Source organism: Sarcophilus harrisii, chromosome 1 (assembly GCF_902635505.1).
Source record: "Sarcophilus harrisii chromosome 1, mSarHar1.11, whole genome shotgun sequence".
Taxonomy (NCBI): domain Eukaryota; kingdom Metazoa; phylum Chordata; class Mammalia; order Dasyuromorphia; family Dasyuridae; genus Sarcophilus; species Sarcophilus harrisii.
Genome location: NC_045426.1, coordinates 60,350,817 through 60,376,441, shown reverse-complemented (window position 1 = coordinate 60,376,441; position 25,625 = coordinate 60,350,817). Strand labels below are relative to the sequence as shown.

Sequence of the window (25,625 nt, the reverse complement as noted above, 5' to 3'; positions counted from 1 at the left end):
AGATAGAACAAATTGTCTACCAAGGATGTATTTGAAGAGAATGCATATAAAGGATGGGAGCTTGGGCCAGATACCCTTAAGGATATTTTTCAGCTCTGAGACAGTGATCCTTCCCTATGGAACAGAACAAGGATGACTTCACAGATAAGTGGCTTTCAAGAAGGTCTTGCTCAGAAAAATATGGGTGAGTGCCTCCTCATTCATTCTGAGTCAGTCTTGATTCAGGTTAATCTGTTGGTTCAGGTTTGATTGGTATTGGAACTAAATCAAGGGAAGGGTGAAAGAACCAGTACTTTTTAAGTGCCTATGATGTGCCAGGTACTGGATGAAGCACTGTGCAAATATCTTATTTGATCTTCACAACAACCCTGTGAGGTTGTTTGGAATTCTAGTTTCTAGTTTCAGATCCCATGTCCGATGCTTACTTAGATCTTGTTATTTACTTTCCCAGACTTTATTATCCTTCCCTATAAAATGATGAGTAGATGACCTATAAGATAACCTATAAGGTTCCTTCTAGCTGTAGATGTATGCTCCTTTTTTTTTTTTAATTTAATAGCCTTTTATTTACAGGTTATATGCATGGATAACTTTACAGCATTAACAATTGCCAAACCTCTTGTTCCAATTTTTCACCTCTTACCCCCACCCCCTCCCCTAGATGGCAGGATGACCAGTAGATGTTAAATATATTAAAAATATAAATTAGATACACAATAAGTATACATGACCAAAACGTTATTTTGCTGTATAAAAAGAATCAGACTCTGAAATATTGTACAATTAGCTTGTGAAGGAAATCAAAAATGCAGGTGGGCATAAATATAGGGATTGGGAATTCAATGTAATGGTTTTTAGTCATCTCCCAAAATTATTTCTCTGGGCGTAGTTGGTTCAGTTCATTACTGCTCCATTGGAAATGATTTGGTTGATCTCGTTGCTGAGGATGGCCTGGTCCATCAGAACCGGTCATCATATAGTATTGTTGTTGAAGTATATAATGATCTCCTGGTCCTGCTCATTTCACTCAGCATCAGTTCATGTAAGTTTCTCTAGGCCTTTCTGAAATTATCCTGTTGGTCATTTCTTACAGAACAGTAATATTCCATAATATTCATATACCATAATTTATTCAGCCATTCTCCAACTGATGGACATCCATTCAGTTTCCAGTTTTTAGCCATTACAAAAAGGGCTGCCACAAACATTCGTGCACATACAGGTCCCTTTCCCTTCTTTATAATCTCTTTGGGATATAAGCCCAGTAGTAACACTGCTGGATCAAAGGGTATGACATTGATTCAGTTGATTCACTTCTTTATTTGCCATGATGTGAGAATCTCATCACAAGAGCATGTTGCCTCACACATCAATGAGAAGTCCATCAGGCATAAGGAAGCCCCCATTACTTATATGCTTTTATGCTTTAAACAAATGGGAAGATAATTAGGGTTTGAGTCTTCATGCCCTAGAACAATTAAGTCTCATTTTCTTTTGAGGGGAAAAATAACTGATGTGACAGACATTTTCTAGTCTTATTAGATATTCTTTCTACCATATCATCTTTACAAAGTATAATGCCCCACAAATTTCCCAGCCATCGCAGATAACAGATTCACTGCAGAATGCATTACATGTGGCGAGTTATTGATAAATGCTTGTTGGAAGATACAAACAAGAGAGAGTTTCTTCCCACCACTCCCCCCTCAGGTTCCCCATCCCCATAAAAGTAGGTGTAGTTTTACTGATATGAGTGAAAAGGCATGTGGTAATGCATCCGTAGCAGCTGGATTGGGTGGAAAGGAGAGTGGGAACTGTTTGGGGAGTTTCGCTTTTGAATCTATCAAAGCCCTTTATTAAAGGTAGACTTTATCTCTCCATTGTGTATTCTCCAGAGCTGATTTAACATCTATGGGCTGGGGAAAGAGCTGGAATACCAGGAAGGGAGCTGTTAATGGAACTCATTACTCACAAAAAACACTACTTTAAACCTGAGCCACTGGGGTGGGAGAAAGGGTGGAGAGATGAACTGGTCCCATTTGCTTGTTAGAAAAGGTTCACTTTACATTCAAACCCTGCTTTTAAGGCTTTGGGGAGATTGGGGGAAGGGCATAGGGAAAGGGCCATAAATAGTAGGAGAGGGAAGAGAAGAAAACAAAGAATACAGTATTGATTTTCACACGTTAGTATCACTGATAATAAAGAATTTTTTTCTAGCTCTGAGAATAGTATGGCCTTGATAAGACTGCAGAATCTCAGAACTGTAGGATTGGCAAGGACTGCAATGGCTGTCTAGTCCAACTCGTACCCAAAAAGGAATCCCTGCTTCAACAAGCCCAACAAGAGGCCATTCAGCCTTTGCCCAGAGACCTCCAATAAGGGGCAACTCATGTGATATCCCCAGGCAGCCCATTCTACTTTAATTAACAGGGTTTTTCTTCCCAGACATCAAACCTAAATTTGCCTCTTTGCAATTTCCAGATCTAGGACTTAGAGAGGTTGTGATTTTATCTCTGGTTGAGATTGAACCTATCTTGTGACCTTCTGAAATTCTCCTAGCTTTTCTGTAACCTCAGTTTTATCATCTGTTAAATGGAGTGATGCCCTGTGTTACTTATCTCACCAGGTTGTAGAGAGAATACAATAAGATTACCAGATATAAATGATAGGAAATGAACTTGTGATTTCTTTAGTATAGGGAATTTTCAGTTGAGGGGACCAGTGCAAGTCAACAACTTCTCTGCAACTTATAGAGTGACTTGAATAAAGGTCTTCTTGACTCAAAGCACCCTGAAAAGTATGAAGGTATTATAATCTTCTACATATTATATATTATATATCTCCTTTATTACTATTACTGTAATCTTATAAGGTATAATAATTATAATGATGGTAATATATATATAAAAAATATACAATTATAATTATAGAAAGCAACATGAATGCCATTATAGGATTTATTCCTAGGGAGCCAGTAAAGCTTTCTTGAGGGGTAAACCGTCAGTTTCTTCAACTGGAAAATGAGCAGAATGATATAGCTGATCTCTTTAAAAAAAAAAAAAAAAAAAAAAAAAAACCTACCAACATTCCATGAATGGGTAATCTTCTGAATTGTCTTCTTGGGCCAGAACCAAGTCTCTCTAAAAGTGTTAGACTTTTATTAACACCTTGCATAAGAGGTTCTGCCTCAGTCTTTTATTTTTTTCAGTGTCCCAAAGAGTGATTTGTATCAAGCATCTCTCAGAAATGTCTATGTTGTATGTGGAAATCCAAATTATAGTGTGGGATATTTCAAGGATACTGGGGCGGGGGGGAAAGTTTGGATTTCAGGAAAATGGAAATGGACTTGAGTCAATAAAGCATAGGCCAGGGTTCATTTTCTCCTGAAATAGCAATAGGGGATGAAGAAGAGAGCAGGGGAAAGATTTAGACTCACAGCATCTGAGGGAACCAAGCTGATGACCTTGGTCAGTCAATCAGCACACATTCATTAGGCACCTACTGTATGTCAGGCACTTCACCTTCCTTCTCTGTAAAATGGGAGAATTGGACTAGAAGTAGGGCTTCTTAAACTTTTTTTCCATTTGTGACTCCTTTTCACCCAAGAAATGTTTACATAATCTCTCTGGATAAGTATATAAAATTGGCATGCAAATCAGACATTTACTGATAAAAATCATAATTTCTTAACTCCAACATTCAGTTACCACATGGGATCACAACACACAGTTTAATAAGCTTTGGACTAGATGACATCCAAGACTTCTTTTAGCATTTAAATGCTTATTCAATTTCTTCACAGGAACTGGAATAGTTTTTTTCCCCCCCTAAGGACAGCCTAAGATTGTCATCATGAAAATGAGTTCTATAACTTAAAATATCATATAAATGTGAATTTATCATTTTTGTTATTATTAGTATTTCGACTGTAAGACTGTAATTGTATTCTGAAAGAGAGGAACCATCTGAATTTTGTCTCCAGTACTGATCATTGGCTTAGTCTTTCCTATTCTTCCTCATAACAAGAGGCACACTTTGATCCATGAGCTCCTTGAGAACAAGAGCCATACTTGCACATCTTTGTATCTCCATCACTGCCTTCCCCTTGATACATAGCTGTTGAATGCATGAATGAACACCTCTAGTTTGTACCCTAGTGAGGGCCCAGCTGGAGCGTCTACTCACCACATGGATCCACTTCTGTTATTCAGTCATTTTCACTTGGGGTTTTCGTGTTTAAAATATTGGAGTGATTTGCCATTTCCTTCTCCAGCTCATTTTACAGATGAGAAAATCGAGGCAGACAAGGTGAAGTTACTTGCCCAGAATCAATGTCTGAGGTCAGATTGGAATTAAGGAAAGTGACTTTTTAGAACTCCAGATTGGGGACTCTGGGCACTATGGCCCCACTTAGCTGCTCCGACTTCAGGTTTCAGCAAAGCAGGACCCCTGGCTGGTTTAGGGGCTTTGCAGTGAGAACAAAACTTCATCAATACATGCGAGCATCTTTGCGTATTTGTCCTCAGGACCTGCAATATTTAACCTGTGGGAAAAGAATCCTGGGTTTCTAGAGACATTAAAAAGGGACATTAGAGATCACTTAATCCAACTGTCTGATTTATAAAGGAGAAAACTCAGATCCCAAAAAGGAGAACATGTCTTATACAGAGTCACACAGCTAATAAGTGACAAAAGTGAGAGGTCTACTGAGAATTTGGCTGTGGTAGGGGTCTCCCCCTGCTCTGTCGCAGAGGGCAGGCTTGGATGGAGGCAGCTTTTTCTGCATGCTGCATCTCTACGCCTCGCCAGCTTTTCATGATATCACTGGAAAAACTTGCAGACTAGCTCATTGTCTCAAAGTCCTAGACTTCAGGGACAAAACTCTCAAAGCCCAGTAGCAATCTGGGACGGCAGCCCACTTGGACTCTTGTTCCCAGCCTGGGAATTTGAGAACCAAGACCCTGGTGGTCAAATGCCCGTTTTCAAGAAACTGTTTGATTTTTCCCTAAGGGTGGGCATGAGAGGGAAACTAAATGCTGTGTGTGTGCTCATGCACATGTGTGCCCAAGAACAGGGGGAAGAGGAAAAGAGCATCTTACCCAGTTTTGTTTTCATGTAAAAATCAACTTTTCCTTCTGCAGCACATAATCAGCATTACAGAGACAGAGTGTTATAATGGGAAAAGCACAGGACTGACAATCAGGAGGGTAACTATGCCACAAATTAGCTGGGTGACCTTGAAGAAATCAATTCCCCACTCAAGGTTTCCATTCCTACATCTACAAATGGAAGCTATCAGAAAAATTTCAATTCAAATTTGTTAACCATCTGCTATGGTCTAAATCAGGGGTCCTCAAACTTTTTAAATAGGGGACCAATTCACTATCCTTCAGACTGTTGGAGGGCCGGACTATAGTAAAAACAAAAACTTTGTTTTGAGGGCCTTTAAATAAAGAAACTTCATAGCCCTGGGTGAGGGGGATCCTGTGGTTACATGTATTTGCATATATTTGTAATATAATATGTTCCTCAGCTGCTGCATCTGGCCCACGGGCTGTAGTTTGAAGACCCCTGGTAAATGCTAGAGATACAAAAAGAAAAAAAAAAAAAAAAAAAGAAAAGAAAAAGAAACAGGTCCTGCCCTCAAGGAACTTACAGCCTGCAAAGAATACAGCTTTATTCTGTATAATAAACAGAATAACAAATTCTGTTATTTGTTATTAACAATATCCAAAATGTATTCAAATTAATATAAAGTAGGTGATCTCTCTCTTAAACTCTAAAATTTGTATTTCTATAACATCCAACTGGTGCTTTTTTTCACCAAAATACCTAGAATTCATAAGTATAATTAAAACATGATTAGCTTCCTCAAATATTATTTCAAAAGTTACTGCCTAGAGAAAATAGAACTGGTCATTGCCACTTGTAGAGAAAATGTCTTGTTAAAGGAGTCTGAAGAGGTTGTTGTTTGTCTTTCATATTCAAAGAGGACCATATACCCTGACTGACTGGTGAATTGGCTTTAAATGAGGGAGGGCTGTGCAAAATCACTTGCCTCACTTTCCCCTCCAGAGTCATTTGGGTCCAGTGGCCAGGTATAGATCAGGAGGACTGGAGATGGCCCTGGATGCAGTGGGAGGCCCTGACCTCCCAGGTCTCAGTTTGACTGAGACGCTGACACAATCAGTGATTGTCAGGGTAAGAAAAGAGGCAGAAAATGGCCTCTTGTACCTACTAGATTGTTAATTCCTTATAAATTAGTGGATTGTAAATTCCTTGTGGGCAGGACCTGTTTCCTTTTTTTTTTCTTTGTTTCTCCAGCATTTAGGACATAGCACAAATTTAATAACTATTTGTTGAATGGAAATTACTTTGACTCCTCCCATTTTCCGAGGCAGAAATGGAGCCCTTCAATAGGGAAGTGATTTCTTCAAGGTTGCACGTCTAATTTGTGGCACAATTACCCATAAGGTCTCAAGGTTGCCAGTTCAGCACTTTCCCCACTATATCACACTGCCTTTGTGGTATTAATTGTGCTCTGAAGTGGATTGGGCTGGTTGGTTAGCCTAAGTTAGATCATTCTTTTGCTCTGGAACTGTAAATGACTCCTTCTTGCCTCTAGGGCAATATACAAATTCCCCCATTTGGCATTTAAAGCCTTTTGCCAGCTGGTTCTCACCTATCATTACATATTTACTTCACATTATTCCCTTTTACACACTTTATGTTTCCGCCAAAAATAACCTACTTGGCACTTACCCACTTACAACATTACACTACAACATTAAGCAATAACATGCAGCACACAACCTTAAGATATTATATCCCCCACCTCCATGTCTTTGCACAGACTCTTTCCCATGCCTGAAAAACTCTCTTCTGACTCCCACCTCATAGAATCTCTATTTTTCTTCATAGCACATAGGGATAGCTCCCCCATAGTTTTATAATAATGAATCCTATAGAATAGTGGTGTTATTTGAATTTATACTGTACATTTGCATTGGGCTGTATTTTTTATTACTATAACTTTGAACAGTATAAATTCAAATACATGTGACCACAGGATTCATGACTGGCACTAAATAGGTTTAATGCATACTTGTTGAATCAAATTGTATTGGACATGTGGAAGGTGTTGACAACTATGTACTTGACAACTATGTACTTGAGGAGGAGGAGAGATAACCTATTTCTGTGACTCCAGCTTTGGATGTGGTAACTGGATTATATTCAGGGTTGGGAGCAATCTTATATTCCAAGCATCTCATTTTATAGAAAAGGAAACTGAGGTCTAGAGAGAAAACCATGTCACCCAGGGAGCAAGGGGCAGATCCAGAATTGGAAGCTGAGTCCTCCTGAGACAAATAGAGTGCTTTTAACATTGCATCCCTGACAAGCTCAGCCTTATGTTATGGAGGTCATTTCAGCTTGATTCTGGAGAGAATAAGAGTTTGGATGGGCTCCTAGATGCTCACTTTTTTTTTTTTAACTTGGTTGTGAAGTTTGCATGTTTTTAAACCCCAAACATTCACATCTTCCTTCTAATTACAAAATCAATGAAATGAAATGAATTGAAATGAAAAAAAAAAATGAAATAAAATGAAAAATGCATAATAAAAAAAAATCAGGTATCTTCATATGTGGTCTTCATTTGCAGTTTTCCTTGAAGTAGAGGGACAGATGTCAAGTTTCCTGGCCCAAGATAAACTTGGGTTTTTAGTTTGACTAAGTTCCGACACTGAATGACTTACTGTTCACTTAGCTTTGGTAAATCTATACTAGTTTCAGGCAGAAAGGGATAAAGATCCAGTCCCTACCCTCAAGTAATTTGGAGAGATTTCTGCTTAAGAAAGAGAAATTCTATAACTATGGAACAGAGAATAATAACAAAGCAGAGTATGATAAATTCTTAATGTGGTCTCAGAAGTCAGGAAGCTGGGATTTTCATATGAAGTAGTCATTTGTCTTTACAAAGATAAGACTTTAACTGGTCCTGAAGTATGAGCAGGATGCAAATAGGGAAAGAGGAGGACACTGTTGGTGAGAAAGAAAGGTGGGGAGAAGTGTATAACCTGAGCCACAAAGTGTAAAGATATTTCTTTGAGTACCCAGGCCAGGAAGGAACATGTACTTTGGGCATAATTCCATTCTTGAGGCCCATAAATCCCTCTTGGCCAGGAAAGTGTGAAGATTGGAACACTATGATCTCAGGAAAATCACAATTTCAGATAGTGCAAAGGGCAATGGAAAGATTGATGGTGAAAGGTATTAAAGATGTAATTAAGGACGGCCATGTTTAATGGGAAGGTAAATGGGCCAAGCATGTGGTAAGATTGAGGAGTGATGTATGGACAGACCAGGCAAAGCAGTCATACCCACAAAAATATTAAATGAACCAGAGGAAGGCCTCTGACATGTGGAATTAATGTCCTAGGAACAATTTACAGAAAGGCAATGAGCTTAGATCAGAATTAAACACACCTGGATGATTGTCCTAGCTCTGTCTCTTACTTAGGCCCATCACTTAACCTTTCTGGGTCTCAGTATACTCATCTGTTAAAAAACAAAACAACACATAATTATACAGAATGATTTATAAGTGCCTTCCAGGTCTAAAGCTCTAATCCTCCAATGAGAAGCCATGGCTCCAGGGGTGGACTTGAATGAGCAAACCTTGCTCAAATTTTCAGTATGAGTTTTGATTCAATTCAATAAACATTAAATAAGTACCTACTTTGTACTTGGCTAAAGTAAATTCTATAAATACAAAAAAAAGGAGCAAAGAAAGGTCCCTGTTCTAGAGGAGCTTATAAATGAGTGAAGGAGGCAACGTGCAAACAAATATATACAGAGCAAGCTAGGTCCTAGAAAAATGGGAAATAAAAGAAGGAATACCCTGAAATTAAAAAGGAATTTTCACATGCTTGATTTATTACTTTGTTGATTATCTAGACTAAAGAAAGTGAGGGGGGAAATGTTAGTAATGTAGATTAAAATTAAAATGTGTGCCTCCATTTTCCCCTTGTGAGAATATTTATTTGCCAGCTCCCACCTATATGCCTAGAGAAAGGAGTACCCAGATTCTTGAGCTCCCCTATCCAACAGCAATAAATTCAGTCTCTCCTACCTGCGCCTATCAATTCCCCCAGTGCCCATTATCCCATGGCAATATCCACCTTCCACGGTGGCTACTGTATAAATGATTTGAAATGTAATTGTGTGTATGAATTATTGAAGGGATGCTATATCTAAGGCAGAGATGTACCTGAGGTGGGATAGACTGGCACCAATGGAATTTGGAGGGCGAGTGGACAGGGAAGAGCCCCCCACTACCTTCCTCCTCACTACAAAGCTCTGGGTGTTGCGAAAAGGACGAAAATATCGAGACTAAGACGTAATTAATTTAAAGTGCCCACTTTTGTTTTTGCTTGTTTGTTTTTATTGCGTTTCCTCCAGATTTTACATTTTAAAAGACCTCAAAGAGGAGAAAGTTGAGTACGTCCCCATTGTTTCTGCCCCTCGGAGGAGGAAGGTTCCCACTGTCTGCCCAACGAGGCCGAGCCTGGGGCTCCGTTTGCATCACCGCTCTTTAGCCCGGCCCCCAGTTCCACTCCCAGCTGATGGGGTTGCCATGCGGGTGGGTCCCTGCTGTACACACCGGTTGGGAGCGAGGAGAGTCCCCACCCATCAGCCAATGAGCTACGTTCATCAAGGTTCCATTTTAGATTTTATCAATGTGTGCCTGTTGCCCGGGCAACCAGAATCAGCCTATCTCGGAGAGGCTTTATCTGGCTGGCTTTTATAGCTGGGAGCTTCTCCCCCACCCCACCCCCCAGGAGCACCATGTGGCTCAGATGATTAGTTTTTTTTTCCCCTTCTTCTTCACGCAGGCCTAACTGGCAAAGTGCGCTGGGAATAAGATAAGCATAATTTATCTGAAGAGTGGGGAGGGTCCTTGCCTTCTTTGCCCCCCCTCCTCGGTGGTCTGACCCCCCCCCCCCCACTCCCCACCGCAGCCCCTACTCTTTTCCCCAGCATCCTAAGGGAAGAGCAGATCTGTCATAGGTGTACCAGGCACAGAGGATGAATGGAGCAGATGTGATTCACTCCCAGAGATCTGGCTGAAAAGAAAGAGTTGCGAGCGGTGTCCTTGGGAACTCTGGAGTTTGGGCCGGGACGAGCAAACAGCCGAGGGCTGCTGGCGGGATCGCGGAGGGGCACGAGCGGGGCCGGAGCTCGGGGGGCTCTCCTTTCCCAGGGCCAGGTGCAGTGAGGATGGGGGGCCGGGGGAGGCCCGGGGCGGCCGGGGGCCCGGCGGCTCTGCGCGGCCCCGGACGCGGCCCGGGAGCCTCCCGGGACCTTCGCTAACTAAGGAGGCAGGCAGCGTGTGACATCGCCCTGGCGAACCTCGGGTGGCGATGTGAGCTGGAAGAGCGTGGCGGAGGGGAGCCGCGAGCGAGCGAGCGAGCGCAGAGAGCAGAGCAAATGAATTTGTAGGCTTTGTGTGCCCGGCTCTTTGTATTTCAGAAGTGTACTGTACTGTCGCGGCCAGGGCTGGGGCCATGTGCCGGGGAGGCTGCGGGGACCGGCCGCTGAGCTGAGGGACTGGCCACTCAAGCTGGGAGCCGCGAGGGGCGCCGGGGGCCAGTGCGGGAGCCGGGCACCAGGCCGGGGTGGGTGGCCAGAGAACTTTCAGGTTCGGCCCTCCGGCTCGCCGCCGAATCCCCGCAGCAAGCTTCGTGGTCCTTGTGGAGAAAGCGCCTTGAACCCACCTTCTCAACCAGCGAGGGTCGGCAGCGCTTGAAAATGCTCAAGCTAAAGGCCTTCTGCTTGGATTACTGGCAGTTTCTGTGTCTCCAGCCTCTTCACGGGTTCTATAAAAGGTAAGGCGTATCTCGTCTGATGAGTGTTTCAGGGCTGCGCTAATGCTAACGGATGGGGAGGGCTTCGTTTCTGTGCTGGGGAAATGGCTAAGAACGCTTCCAAGGAGGCTGGTCAAAGCTCTTGCCCCAAGCTAGGGATTCTTAACCTCGGAGGGTCCTGGCCCCGTTGGGTGGGCAGTCTGGTGAAATCTGCCGATCTCTTCTCAGAATCGTGTCTTTAAATGCATAAAATACTCGCTCACAGAGGGGACACAGTTGTATTGAAATACAGCAATCAAAAAAAAAAAAAAATTTAAGCAAGTTTAACCTCAGATTAAGCCACCCCTTCACTAAGGAATAGTGAAGAGGAATTTGCTGACGGAGAAAGTGAACTTTCTTTTATGAACTTTCCCTTTTTTCATTCCAACTTAAGCAAAGCTTTGGCTTCTCCTCTCGGCCCCCCCCCCCACCCCTGCCCATGGGCACCGCGGGCCTCCCCAACAGCAGCGGGTGCCTGGAATGCCATCGAAATCGGAGTGATGCTGATAAGTCGCTGGCCATTTTCCTTTTATCCCGCGGAAGAGAGTGCCCGTCTGAGCCTTTCAGGAGGGCTGACACTTCTCAGGCCAGTCTGACAGGGAAGCCTAGGATGATTGATAGGGAGGGGGGCGATGAGGAGGGAAAATAGCCAGCTAGGCCCTCCGCTACTCACGGGCTTGCCTACATAGTGGAAGAGCACAATACAGCTTACCATGACCCTTAACCCAGAAGCCGATCCTTTCATTTGGGGTGGTGCCATCTCGGGGAGCGGAGCTGGGAGGAAAAGTAGGAGCTGGAGAATTTCAGGAGACATTCCCATACGGTAGTTTGGGGGGGGGGGGGGAGGAGTGGCAAAGAAGGGAAATACCATGGGCGGGATTGTTAATAAATCTTGCCTAATTCTTTAGAAATCGTATGCAGTCCATATGTACACCTTGGCTAAGTAACCATCCCCAGACAACAAAAGTGTATTCATGTGGCTCTTGGTCGGGATCGTACTTAACACAGAGTAATTATGGAACACGGGGAGGAGGAAGGGATTATTCAGGCCATTCTGGGGGAATTAGTGTTTCCTGATTTCACATTCTGTGTAGTAGTAGCCATTAGCATGCAAGAAGTTCTGGGAAATTGGTGGGAGCTTTCACTTCTTTTCCAATAGGCCTGCTCTGAAAAGGGTGAACTTGTCTTTTGCAAAGGCTTTGGGGACAACAGGCTGAAGGGGGCTGGCTGGCTGGCTGGCTGCAGCTGGGCCCCTGCCAGGTTAAGGTAGCACTCTGTCTCTTGAATTTCGTTATACTTCCTTAGGCAAAGGAAGGAAGAGTTGGAGGGGGGGAGGGGGGAGTGTCTGTTGGACTTTCCTGAGGCTTTCAGGTCCAGGTGATAATGTTATTTTAGGCTATAACTTAGAGTCAACCTAGCTCATCCTCCAGTGGAAGATTAAATGAGTTACTTTGGTCCTGCTTTCTAGAGTTGTAGAAGCAAAGAATATCAAAACTGAAATGGATGGGGGATTGGAGGTCACCTAGTCTGACCCCTCTTCATTTTATAGAGGAAGAAACTGAGTCCCAAAGGGTTACAACAACTTCTCCAAGGTCAAAGAGTTTAATAAGAGTCAGAGCTCATTCATTTATTTCAGCATTTGTATTAAATCAATTATTCACTAAAGGTCTTTATTAAAATTAAAGCATTTATTAAAGTCTACTATGGTATGTCAGATAATATAGCAAGGAAGGAAGGAAGGAAGGAAGGAAGGAAGGAAGGAAGGAAGGAAGGAAGGAAGGAAGGAAGGAAGGAAGAAAGAAAGAAAGAAAGAAAGAAAGAAAGAAAGAAAGAAAAGAAAGAAAGAAAGAAAGAAAGAAAGAAAGAAAGAAAGAAAGAAAGAAAAAGAAAGAAAAGGAGGGAGGGAGGAGTGGATGAAGGAGATAGGGAAGGAAGGCAGGAGGGAGAGATAATGGAGACAGAGAGGGAGAAAAGAAAGGAAGGAAGGAAAGGAGGGAGGGAGAGAGAAGAGGGAGGGAGGGATGATGGAGACAGAGAGGAAGTAAAGGAAGGAAGGCAGGCAGACAGAGAGAGAGATGATGGAGATGGAGAGAAGAAAGGAAGGAGGAAGGAAGGGAGGGAGGAAGGGATGATGAAGACAGAGGAAGGAAGGAAAGGAAGAAGAAAGGAGAGAAAGAAGGAGGGAGGGAAGGAGAGAAGGAAAGGAAAAGAGGGAGGAAAACAATCCCTGCCCTTAAAGACCTTTCCTTTTACTAGAGTGAAACAATACATGTATACATAAGTCAATAGAAAACACCAAGTATCTTCAGAATAATGGAAGATGAGGGATAGGACTGAAAAATAGAAAGATGAGAAAAGGTTTTATATAGGGGGTGGCATTTGAATTGAGTCTTGAAAAGAAATAGATTCCAGAGGTAGTGTTTTTCAGGCATAAGTATAATAGCCTGTACTGAAGGCACAAAGGTAGGAGGAGATGGAATGTTGTATGCACTCAGGAGTGTACTGGTAAACATTTAACAATCGGCTCTCCAGAAAGGGGGAAATTTAGTATGCACAATGTAGTTTTAAATTTAATGTGCATTATGAACATTTTCTCCATCACTTTCTTCACTCTTGACAATCAGGAAAACAAATAAGCTAAGCCTTGATCTTGGCCCTTGCAGATTTCTGAGGTGTAAATGCTCACATTGGAAATTTAGCGCTGGGCTCCATAGAGTCATCTGAGCTGACTGTCCAGCACAACCCCACCATGGATGAGACATCAAGTAGGTCAGTTTGTCAGGAACTTAAGGCCCTCAACAAGCAGCAGTGTGAGATCAGACTGTAAAGATCAGATTGGAGCTAAAGTCAGGACTTGAAATGCCATGCAGAGGAATGGAGAGTTTATCCTAGAGGCAAGAGGGGATGACTGAGGTCTCGATTCTAACTCCAGATGTGCTCTTTTCAATGAATGACCATCTTTTTGTGTCATCAGGATACACACCTTGATCATTTTAAACCAACTTAATTCAACAACATTTACGAACACAGTAATATAAAGAGGCAAGAGGTTACAGATGGGGATGGATAGTGGTCCTCCCTTGGAGTTAGGATAATCTGAACTCAAATCCTCCTCTTCATACATACTAGTTGTGTCACTAGAGACAGGACACCCTGTGGTGTCTCAGGCATAAAGACTTTCCCTGAATCAGTCAATAAGTGCGTTGGGGGATTTTGTGTGTTGGGGATAGAAAGAAAAACAAAAATAGTCCCTGCTTTCATGAAGTTCACAATCTAAAGGGGGAGGCAATATGCAAACAACTGTGTACAAATAAGATGTATACCAGATAGTTAAAGATGATCTCAGGTGAAATTTCCTTTCATCTGGAAAGGAATGAAACTGGCATTTTTGTGTCCTCCTTAGTCAGGTACTAGACTAAGACCTTTACAAAAAGCTTAATTTGATCTTCACAGTATCACTGGGAAGTAGGTACTATTATCCCCCATTTTAAAGTTAAGAAAATTGAGGCAGAGATTAAATCACTTGGCCAGGATCACAGGAAGGAAGGAAGGAAGGAAGGAAGGAAGGAAGGAAGGAAGGAAGGAAGGAAGGAAGGAAGGAAGGAAGGAAGGAAGGAAGGAAGGAAGGAAGGAAGGAAGAAAAGAAAAAGACTTTTTTAAAGAAGGACTTTAGCTAAGACTTGAAGTCAAGAACTGGAAATGAGGAGGGAGATTGGAGCGTCTGCTGTGAGGAATAGTAGTAATGAGGCCAGTAGACATCCCTGGATTACGTAGTAGTGAAAAGAACCATTTTTAAGCCTAAATTGTTTCTCTTCTCATTTCCACTAATGGAGGAAGAAGTTCCCCATACCAATGAAATCCTGGGGCTGGAACAAAAAAACAAAAAACAAAAACAAAAAAAAAAGTGGAGGCAGGATGCTAACTCGGGGGTAGGAGATGGAGGTGGGGGAAATATTTTTTAGAAACCAGCTCCCTCCCTTTGGGGAATTTACTGTCTTGTGGGATCAAGGCACAAATCCCAAATCTTCCTGCCCCAGATTAATGTTTGAAAACTAAAGAGTTCCCCACCCCTACCCCAGCTTCCTCTGCTGAATTTAACTGTTTAAATTAATGATTTTGCAGTTAAGAATATAAAAAGCAGGCAATGAAAAATTAACCACTTTTTAAATACTAGCTTCCTTTAAGCTGTTAATTATTCTTCATTAGGATCTTAATGTAAAAGATCCTTGGAGCTGAGCCCAAGGCTGGTGCTGGGGGGTGGGGGGGAGGGGAGAGGGAAGAGAGAGAGCTGCAATTGAAACTGGAAAACTTTCCAAACACTTGGCTTTGTCTGTTCTGGAGGGGGAGCTCCCTCTCCCTCTGTTGAGACTTTCCCTCTCTTTATCTGTGTATGTAGCCTACCTATCTCTTTGTCCCTCATCAGCAATTCCCAATCAGTGGAATGAAAAGAGCATTTTAAGTGGCTGAAGCATTAGGCTTTCTAAATTGCTAAACTGTTGGATAAGTTTACTCTTTCGTAGTTCTTTCTCTCCAAGAGATAGTTTTTCAAATGACCATTAGTGGGGGCAGCTTGGTGGTGCAGCTCAGGCCCTGGAGTCAGGAGGGCTCCAGGAGAAGCACACAAATCTAGTCTTAGACAGTACAGAACTCCAGTTGCCTCAAAAAAAAAAAAAAAAAAAAAAAAAAAAAATGACCATTACAGGAAGATCTGTGTTCCAATATTGCCTCTCACGGATTGGTCATAGAACCAGGGGCAAATCACATCTCAGGGCTCTAGACAAGTCCCTAAAATTATAAAACGAAAAGATGTTGACCAGCACTGAGACAATTCCTCATCTGGAGGCAGCATGTTAAAGAGTGGTAGTTGAGTTCTGGAAGAACTGGGTTGAGATTCTGTCTTTAACCCATGTAAAAAATCACTCTGTGATTTACTCTGACTTATTTACTAAATTGCAGTAATCTATATAAGAGGAAGTTTCCAAACTATCAACTCACAAATGTATTCCCAGTTCCTCTCAGAGGTTTTCTCTTACCAGCTTCTTCCCTTGTAACATCATAAAGCTAGCCATGCCTTGTGTGACTAATGCCTTCCCTCTTTCTTTGTGCATTCCATCACTAGTAATTGGACCCTCCAAGCAGCCTACGTTGCCAGTATTACCAGTTTCAAGAGTCCCCATATAATTCAATCCTACCCACAAACATTTAGCCAGCACCTGCTGTGTATAGAGCACTCTGCTAGTGAGAGCAAGGGATAGAAAGTTTAGTGGAGACAGTTCCTGTCCTCAGGAGCTTGAATGTTCTACTTGCCAAAATATCCCCTGTAAAATGATTTCTTATATGTTTATATATTCCCTTCCAGCAATTTGATTCATTCATTCCTAAAGAATCAACTCAAAGGTGAAAGATCAAAGTCTTGTCCTGGCAGGTGTGAAGTTTGTACCAAGTCAGTTTCAATGAAATCTTGCCCTACAGATGAAAAATAACTCAATTCCCACAATATTGGACTTTTTCCATTTTAATTTTTTATTCAGTGAACAAAAATTGATTTTTCCCTCCCTCCCACCCAGAGTATTGGTTTTTGAAGGGCTCAGGCAGACTGTGCTCTCTCTCTGATGGATGACGATCAGGAGCTAACAAAATCACTCCTCATTTTTTTTCATGCCTCTTTAAAATGAACGCCCTGTTTAATCAGGATAGCCCAATGATGAGCTTGGGAGCATGTGGTGACTGTCTGGGATTTGGAGTCAGGGTATCTTTCTGTTGCCTTTAGGCTAGGAAGACTATATTGCTGGCAGCTGGTAAGGAATCTCCCCCATCCAGAGTTGTTACTGTTAGCACATTGTCAAAGAAAGAGCAGAAGGTGAGAAAATCTGTAGCTGGCAAAGAGGGAGAGCCAGGTAGTTTCCTCTCTGAGGTCTCCAGTCCTGCTCTGTGGCTTCCTCTCTGAACTAGCTGCATTGCCTTTCCCTGTCTGCTTCCACTGTGGGATCCCTAAGTGCCCCTGAGCTGAGTGCTGGCCCTGTCCTATCTGTCTCTGACTTTCTGTCTCTGTTTCTGTCAGTCTCTGTCTCTATCTCTGTGTATCTATCTCCCTCTGTTTCCCTCTGTTTTTGTCTGTGTCTCTGTGTGTCTGTGTATCTGTCTCTGTTTCTGTGTCTCTGTCTTTCTGTGTCTCTCCGTTTCTGTCTCTTGCTCTGGCTCTGTGTGTGTGTGTCTGTGTCTGTCTCTTTTTGTCTTTGTCTCTTTATGTATGTCTATGTTTTTGTGTCTTTTGCTCTCTGTGTATCTCTTGCTGTGCCTCTGTCTGTCTTTATGTGTGTGTGTCTGTCTCTCAGTATGTGTCTCTGTCTCTGTCTTTCTCTCTTCTCCTCCTCCCCTCTTCCCCCCCACCTCCTCCCCTCTTTCACATCTTTTTGAAGAGATTAAACATAAAGAAAGGGAGAAAGGGATAATCATGCCATGAAAAAGGGAAAATTAGTGCCTCCGAGCACACGGAGAGTATAGCATACACCTGCTATTATCCTTAGCCCTCGGATATCTAAGAATGAGCACCCATGGCAGCAAGGGGGCCATTTAAGTGAAATCACAGGGTAATAAGACTCAAAGCCAGGAGAGCTCATAGGATCACAGATTGAGAACTACAAGGGACCTCATAGGTCCTAGTGTAATCCTATTTTAAAGGAAATTAAGGCTCAGAGAAGGGGGTGCCTTCTACATGCAATCATTAGTAAAGTTCAAGTTTGAGCTGAATCTGAATTTTACTCCAGATTCGGCATTCTCTCCCTCCAGGACTTAGGAAATCATAAGAGGTCAGACCTGGAAGAAACCTTAGAACAAACACTTTCAGAAATCTTCACCTTGGAGAGTAGTCAAAGCCAAGAGCGGGAGACTGAAGTTGTTTCTTCTTTTAAGCAAAAACAGCATCCCATCCCTTGCTGCTATCAGAGAGTGGTTAAGAGTCCCTGCTCTAGTCCCTTTGGTGGGAGAACTGAAACCCAAAAAGGGATGCGCCCTGTCTGAGGTCACAGCACCAGTGAGGAACAGAACAACTCCTCAGACTTGGGGCTCCACAGCTCATGGCTATGGTAGAAAGGAAGCCCTTCAGGAAGATGTCTGATATGTTGTCATCTGAAAGATAAGAGGATACAGGGTCACGGAGAGGCAGTCCAGCATAGAGAAAGATAGTACTTCAACTAAAGCAGGAGATCTAGGTTCCAGCTCTCATTTATCTGTGGGACTTTGGACAAGCCTTAACTTCCGCTTCCTCCTCTGTAATTAATGTAAAATCAAGCTTTCTGAAAAGGAAGTGGTGTTTGGTGAAAAGAAAATTTTCTTCACAACCAGGAAAACATGGAAACAAGTACTGGCTGTGGACCCCTGAACCAGTCACTTTCTTTCTCAGCCTATAAGAACCTCTATAATATAAAAAATAGAAATTATATAGCATATAAACTGTATATAAACATCTAAAAAAGAGAAAATGCATAATAGAAATAGAAATGAGGGCACAGTACTTTAAGGATCCCTGTGGTCCCTCTTTAGTTTTAAAATGTAACATGTTTTATTTATCTTTATTTTGTTAAACACTTCCCAACTAGAGTACCCCCAAGGGGTGTCTGATCTGCTCTCAAAGATTATACATTGTAGAGAGGTCCTGACCAGCACTGGTATAGGGAGATTCCTTTTTCTGGGAATTCCCTACATTAATGAAGTCATAGGATCAGTACCTTATGGACAATATTTGTGGAGAATTTGAGGGAACAGACAGCCTGAAAGCCTTCTGAAAAGCAGATCTGCTCAACCGTACAGAGTCATAGATAAGCAGATGATATTTGAAGGGCCATTAGGATGTTTTTGCCAGGTGAAATTTTGGAAACAGGCTTCTTCCCCTTCCTCCTTCCCCCTTCCCCCTTCCAAACCCTTACATTTTCCTGGGCTTACAGTGTTACATGGAATAGACAACACCCAGTTGGCTCTGGTGAAGGGCTGATTATCCTGTTTTTCCCCTCCAATGAGGAAACCCGATAAGATGCTCATTTTAAAGTACTTATCTCTCCACCCAAAGCATCCCACTGGGTCCTTTGTCTACTTCCCAGCCGAAACCATTTAGGTTATTAGTGGAACCATGGGTCCCTGATCATCTGGCCTGTGACACAAAGTAACAGATGCTACCCTATGGATCTCTGATTTTCGCCTTGCCTCCATCAAGGCTACTCATCAGTGAAGAGGGGGAGGTAGCAGAAAGGTAAAGCCTTTCGGCTGCAGGCTCTGAAATAAGAGGGCTTGGGTTCAAATCCATATTAGCCAAGTTATTTAACCTCTCTGGTCCTGTTTCTTTGTAAAATGAAGATGATGGAGTGGGTGACCTGGAAGATTCCCTCCCAGCTCTGATGGATGATCCCAGGTTTTCCACAGTGCATTGGCCGGGGAGTCAGAGGCCCTGGGCTCTTCCTGATTCGACCTTGGAACTGTCCCTGGACATTACCCAGCCTGCCCCCACCATCTGTAACATAAGGACAAGATTGTCTGCCCTGTCAAACTCCTCAGGGTCTTTAGGAAAATGAAATCCGTGTTTTGTGAAGAAGGCTTAAGGAACTAAGATCACCATCTACTTTTTTTATCTGTGCTGGTCAGTTATTTCTCAGAGCCCTCTAGAGGGAGGTTTAGTGTTTGCATTCCACAGATGAGGAAAACTGAGGCATTAAGAATTTCCTGCGCTCCAGAAGCCCCTTGGGTTGGAGGCAGGGTCCTTTGTGTTGCGGAGGGAACGCCGGGCTTGGGTTCAAGACCACCAGGCTCAAACCCTGTCTCTTAGCTGGATATGTGGTCATGGGCAGGCCATTTAATTCTGAGTCCCATAACGTGGAAATGATATCTGTAGGTAGCACTTAGCACAGCGCTGGGTACAAAGAAAGCCCTTAATAAATGCTCATTGACTGAGTCACTGCCATGCCTCCTGGAAACCCAGTGATTGTGGTCTCCTCCTTGAAGGAAAAGCATTTGTTTTCCCTAGGGATGAACCAGCCAGGAGCCAATGAGGGCTAGTGGGTGTGTTCTGGCTGGTGGTCACCATGATGATGGAGGAGGGGACAGTTGAGAAAAGGATGCTCCTGAATGGCGTGCAGGATTCCAGGTGAAGGAGCTGGGAATGTTTAGTCTGAATTTGGGGGAACCAGGGAGCTTTGGGCTCTGCCTTTAACTATCTGGAGAACATCTTGTGAAAGAGAAATTCATCTAATTCCATTTAACCCTAAAGGGAAGAATGAGGAGCAATAAGCTGGACTTACTGGGAGGCAGATTTCAACATATAAGACAATACTTCCTGACCAAACCCAAAAAACGGTAGATGTATGATCTGAAAATCCAAGTTCTATTTCTACCTCCCTGAACTGGTAACAATGACTTAATTGTATGACTTCTGGCAATTTCTTAATTTCTTTGAATCTCTTTTCCCCTCTCCAAAACAGGAGCCTAAGAGGAGGTTAGACTAAATGATCATTAAGGCCTTTTTTCACTTACATTCTAGGGTTCTAATTAAAACTGTCTGAAAATAGAATGGGCAACCCTGGAGTATAGTGAGTTTCCTGTCACAGGAAGTATTTTAGCTTTTACTGGATAACTATTTTCGGAGATAATGGAGAGGTGATTCCTGTTCACTATACTAAGATTCCCTCCTATGATTCTGTGACTGACTTGAACACCCTTTGGGTTGGCTTGCGGGCTGCGGGGAGAGGTTGCCCACCCTTGGCTGTCCCCAGCTTTCCTCCTCTTAGACTAGGAAGGCCACCCCTGAACTCTTTCTACCCTTCAATGAGTAAACTTTCTAGCTGCCTCTGGGAGCCTGAAGTTACCTCCTGACCTTGCAGCCCAAATTCACTGCATATTCTCCTAGGGAACAAATAAATAGTTTTCCTTTGCCTGAGAGTGACTTCATCCAGAACTGGCCTGAGTGAGTCATTGGGCATGTGGTCCAGTTCTCAGAGGAGGACGTTAGTGCTTTGCAAACTCGCCAGGAAACAGGAACAGCTGAGTCTGTGCAAACTCCTATGTTGATAGAGCTCCCCTCCCTCACTCCTGCTTTAGCTCCAAGTGACCTGGGGAACAAACTCTGCAATGGCTCTCCCCTCTCCATTCCAGGTGTCCACCCCCACCTCTAAGCCTTTTACCTCCACCTCATTCCCATCAGCTAAACATTTTCTTAGATGGAGAGCTGTTTTTTCCTGGACTCTGGGTTTTTAATACTGTTTTCTTGCTCCCTTGGAGATTTAGAGACTCTCTGAAGTAGATGTTTCTGTAGAGCTTTAACTACCAAAGTAACAGATATTGAGAAATGAAATCCACAGTTAATCCAAAATCATCCTTGTGGCCATTAGCCTCTTACTCTTCCCAGACAAACTAATAATAGAAATTGTCTGGTTTAGATTTTACTTGTATTGATATCTTCAGTGCATCCTCTGATGGAAGAAGCTACTGGATAATTAGATGGCCTGGAGGGGGGATAAAAAAGTTGGGGAGGGAGGTGGAGAGAGGAGAAGGCTGGGGAAGCTTCTGAATTATCAGGAATGTCTATATTTTACTGGCCCACAGCTAGGATTCTGGAACAGGGAGAGGGAAGGCAGGTGGTGAAGTATATAATTTGGAAATTCTAACGGTCTCAACAGAGACAGGAGAGACTGAGAAATATGCACACACACAGTCACCCCTCTCTACCTGATCAGGACCAAAACATATCTTTGTTCTCCACCAGAAAGGGTTGGCTGGGGAACTGGGGGCAGCTGGGTGGTGCAGTGGATAGAGCGAAGTTGGAATGAGGAATAGTGAAAATTCTGCTTCAGATGTAAGCTGTGTGACCCTGGGCAAGTCTCTGAGTACAGTTTCTTTTGACCTCAGTTTCCTCATTTATAAAATGGGGGTAATAGCACCTGCCTCCGAAGTTGATTGTGAGGATTAAATGAGAGAATACATGTAAAGTGCTTTGCAAACATCCATATAAATGCTCGTTTGTTTGGACAAGAAAGAAAATTTGTCTCAATTATCCCACTTCTCTTTTTCTTATTACTTGTGTAAACCATCTCCCAGGGCACACCATGAAACTCCTCTCTGGCCCATCCTGGGAACAGGCAATGTGGCCTTTAGGCACAGGACCTGGAGTAAATGAGATTGAGCACGAGAGCTGAAGGTGTTGAAATGAGTGTGATGATGGCCATGGGCTCTCCGTAGAGTGCCTGAGTAGTTGTTTATCGAAGCCTTTTTCCATCTGAGAGGGCTTAGAGACAAAAGGTGGCTCCTAGTTCTGCCACTTAGGAACTGTGCGACCTTAAGTCATTTCTCATTTCCACGCCTTGGTTTACCCATCTGGAAAATAGAAGAGACAATGGATGTAAAGACTTTTGTAGCCAGAAAGGACAATCTACATGTAAACTATTCTTATTGGTCTTCATCTCAACCCTGGAAGGGAGGTGTTCTCTAATGGCAAAGAGCCCAGACTCAGCAAGTCTCAGTGTCCCTCATCTCTAAAATGGAGATCATAGCACTTGTACGGGCCTACCTACCTCGAAGAGAAGGAAACACTTGGTAAATACTAATAGTACTACAGAAATAGGAGTTGTGGATGTTATGAAAGGCTTTTGGCTTCTCAGGAGCCATTACTGGTGTTCTAATGGGAAAAAAAAAAAAAAAAACTATACAAGAATCATGCAGTAGAGCTGAAAGACAGCTTAAGATCTACTGTAGAATGTCAGAGTTGGAGGGTCTTAGAACACAGAATGTCAGAGCTAGAGGGCCTTAGAACACAGAATGTTAGAGCTGAAGAGTCTTAGAACACAGAATGTCAGAGCTGGAGGGTCTTAGAACACAGAATATCAGAGCTGGAGGGGCCTTAGAACATAGAATATTAGAGCTGAGGGGGCTTTAGAAAAATAACATTTTAGAACAAGGAGGAAGTTTAGCAATCACTAGAATATCCTTCATCTTTCAGATAAAGAAGCAATCTGAAAAGTACAAAGAACCACAGAAATTGGAAGTGTCACTGTCTTGTCAGAGGGAGAAGACAGAACAAAGTGGGATAGTTAAAGAATCAGCTCTTTGGAGTGCCAGGGGAGGGCAGGGCTTGAGACTTTAGGGAGGCTCCTTCTAAAGGAAGCCTGGGGGCCAGAGGCCCCATCTCTTTCCTCCTCACTGCACTGCTTCCTAATGACAGCCTCTGCATTCAGCGCCTGGCCCCCAGTGTGCTGGGACCCCCAAGTCGGAGGCCTCAGAGTGGATCCCGCCTGCACAGTGCAGGCAGCTGGCGTGGGGAGGGAACAGGGCAGAGGGGCTTGGATGATTGGGGAGGAGGGGGAGGTGCCCGGGGGGCTTTGAAGAAGCCAGCCTTCAAAGGCTCTTTGCCTTGCAGGAGAGAACAAGAAGAAAGGGAGATGGGGAGGAGAGGGGGGCAGAGGAGAGGTTCAGGAGGAGGAGGAGAAGGTAGGGGCAAGTTGGGGAGTTTATATTTGTAAGGAGCAGAGGTTACTGGGAGATGACTCAAATCTGCCACTATGTTGTGGGAGAACAAGCGATTGGGCTGGGTGGAGGGTTTGGGGTTCATTTGCTTGACCAGCAATTTCCTGAAACACAAATCATGGGGATAGAAGAGCCTTCCCTGGTTTATTCAGATAGCCTCAACCTTCTGAATCAGAGTCCCATCCCCAAACCTGAGACCTGAGGAGATTATTAGTTCACTCAACATGCACTTATTAAGTGCCTGCTGTATATAGAAGAAAGTATAAAATAGTATAGAGGAAAGAAGGATACAGTGAGGCAAGTCCTCCCAGATACCCCTTACCCCCAAACCAAGGCTACACAGCAAATAGAAATCATGCATAAAAGTGAGGGAAGGAGATAGAGGAACCTGGATGGGAGTCCCATCCAATGGCTCCTCCCAACTGACTTTTAAATCCCTCTGTTTTTCAAAGCCCCTTTTCCAACCTTAATTGGAAATAGTATTCTCTATATGGAGCCACTTATATGCCTAAAAATAGCCCTGGAGAAACAGAGCTGAGGCAGAGACGGGGGAGCCAGTGGGGAACACCAGTGCTTCTGTCTGTGCCTTCCTGGAGAGCACTGCCCACCACCCCACCCTGGCTCTCCTCCCTCCCCTGAGCACTGCAATAATGTGAGGCACCTTTGTGACCCCCTGCAAGTCAAGGGGGAAGATTCTGGCTAAATGTAGTTAGAAGGAACAGAGGAAATGACTCACTTTATCAACCTTAAAGGGCTCAGTCAGGGGCTGCTATTACTACTGTTGTAAACTTATTCTCATCCTTTTTGGTGAAATTCAGATAGAAATTATTCTAAGTCATTTTCCGGCAATTATTTTATCTCATGTTTTGAGGACCCGGTGCACAAGATCATCAAATGACTTTTTGCAACTGAATTAGAGAATTCTTAGTCACATTACATTAATGCCAAGATCAATTCTGAGCAACTAGCTGTGTGATCCTGAGCCAGTCCCTCAATCCTGTTTTCCTCAGTTTCCTCATCTGTAAAATAAGCTGGAGAAGGAAATGGCAAACTTCTCCAATACTTCTGCTAAGAAAATCCCAAATAGGATCACAAAGAATCAAAACTGAAACGACTAAACAATAAAAAAAAAAGTCAATGATATAATGATTATAATTTATTATAATTTTATAATATATATATATTATTGTCTGGTTTAGATTTTACTTGTATTGATGTCTTCAGTGCATCCTCTGATGGAAGAAGCTACTGGGTAATTAGATGGCCTGGAGGGGGATAAAAAAAAATCGGGGAGGGAGGTGGATATATATATATATATATATACATACATATACATATATACATACATACATACATACAACAAATAAATATATAATTACTATAATTTAGTAGTAAATTAGAATTTATAATTTATGTTATTGATTATAATATAATGCATTATAAATTATAAAAACTAAGTGACAGTTATGACAGTTGACAAGCTGTGTGGTCTTGGTCGGGTCATTTGAAGTTTGCTTTAATGAAGTTTAGAGGAGATAATCTGTATCAGAGTTCCCTTCCACTTCTGTCATTCTCTGCTCAAGTTCCAAATATGGATAATAAGAGCATTTGGGTAGTTGGGAAGGAGACAGAGAGGGGAGGCTCCAGGAAGGGGAGGGGATCTCCGCTGGGATGCCTTTTTGCTTTGTCTAGCTTGAGTCCATCTCGTGGTTCCTTCTGAGTCTCAGGTGGCTGGGAGGGGAGGCTTTCTGGGCTTATTGGCCATAAGCAGCCCCTTCTATGTTCCCTCAGAGAGGGAAGAACAGAGCCATCCCCTAGGAGCTGGACATATGCCTACGTCCACAAGGCAGCAGTGTGATTTAGGAAATAGAGAGCTCACCTCAGAACCCCAAAGACTTGGGTTCAAGTTCCAACTTGAGACAAACTAACTGTATAATCACAGGCAAGTCATTTAATATCTTGAATAGTTCAGGCAATGAAAATTACAAACTGCTGAGGTCATGGATCTAAAAAAATACACCCCACAAACTGCAGATGGCCTGTTCTTTTGGGGGGAATGGGGAGGGTTGAGATGGGAGGAGTCTTCTTGAACCGCTATGGTGACAACTGAAAGTAGGAGGGAAAAAATAGTTCTCCTTAACCTTTTTTGGGGGGGAGGGGCAAGGCAATGGGGATTAAATGACTTGCCCAGAGTCACACAGCTAATAAGTGTTTAAG

The 25,625-nt window shown here is 43.0% G+C and overlaps 1 protein-coding gene across 4 annotated transcripts in view; it reads left to right on the top strand.

Moving 5' to 3' along the window:
• Nucleotides 1-25,625, top strand: part of IQSEC1 (IQ motif and Sec7 domain ArfGEF 1) — a 741,922-nt gene that overhangs the window by 509,692 nt on the left and 206,605 nt on the right. Inside the window, exon 1 of one of the 4 annotated variants that reach the window (XM_031945932.1) lies at nt 9,482-10,889. The exons of the other annotated variants lie outside the window; for them this stretch is intronic. Within the exon in view, the coding sequence (XP_031801792.1) occupies nt 10,813-10,889 (77 nt within the window). The 5' untranslated portion in view covers nt 9,482-10,812. Of the gene's footprint in view, nt 1-9,481; nt 10,890-25,625 lie in introns of those variants that run through there. 4 annotated transcript variants of the gene reach the window in all.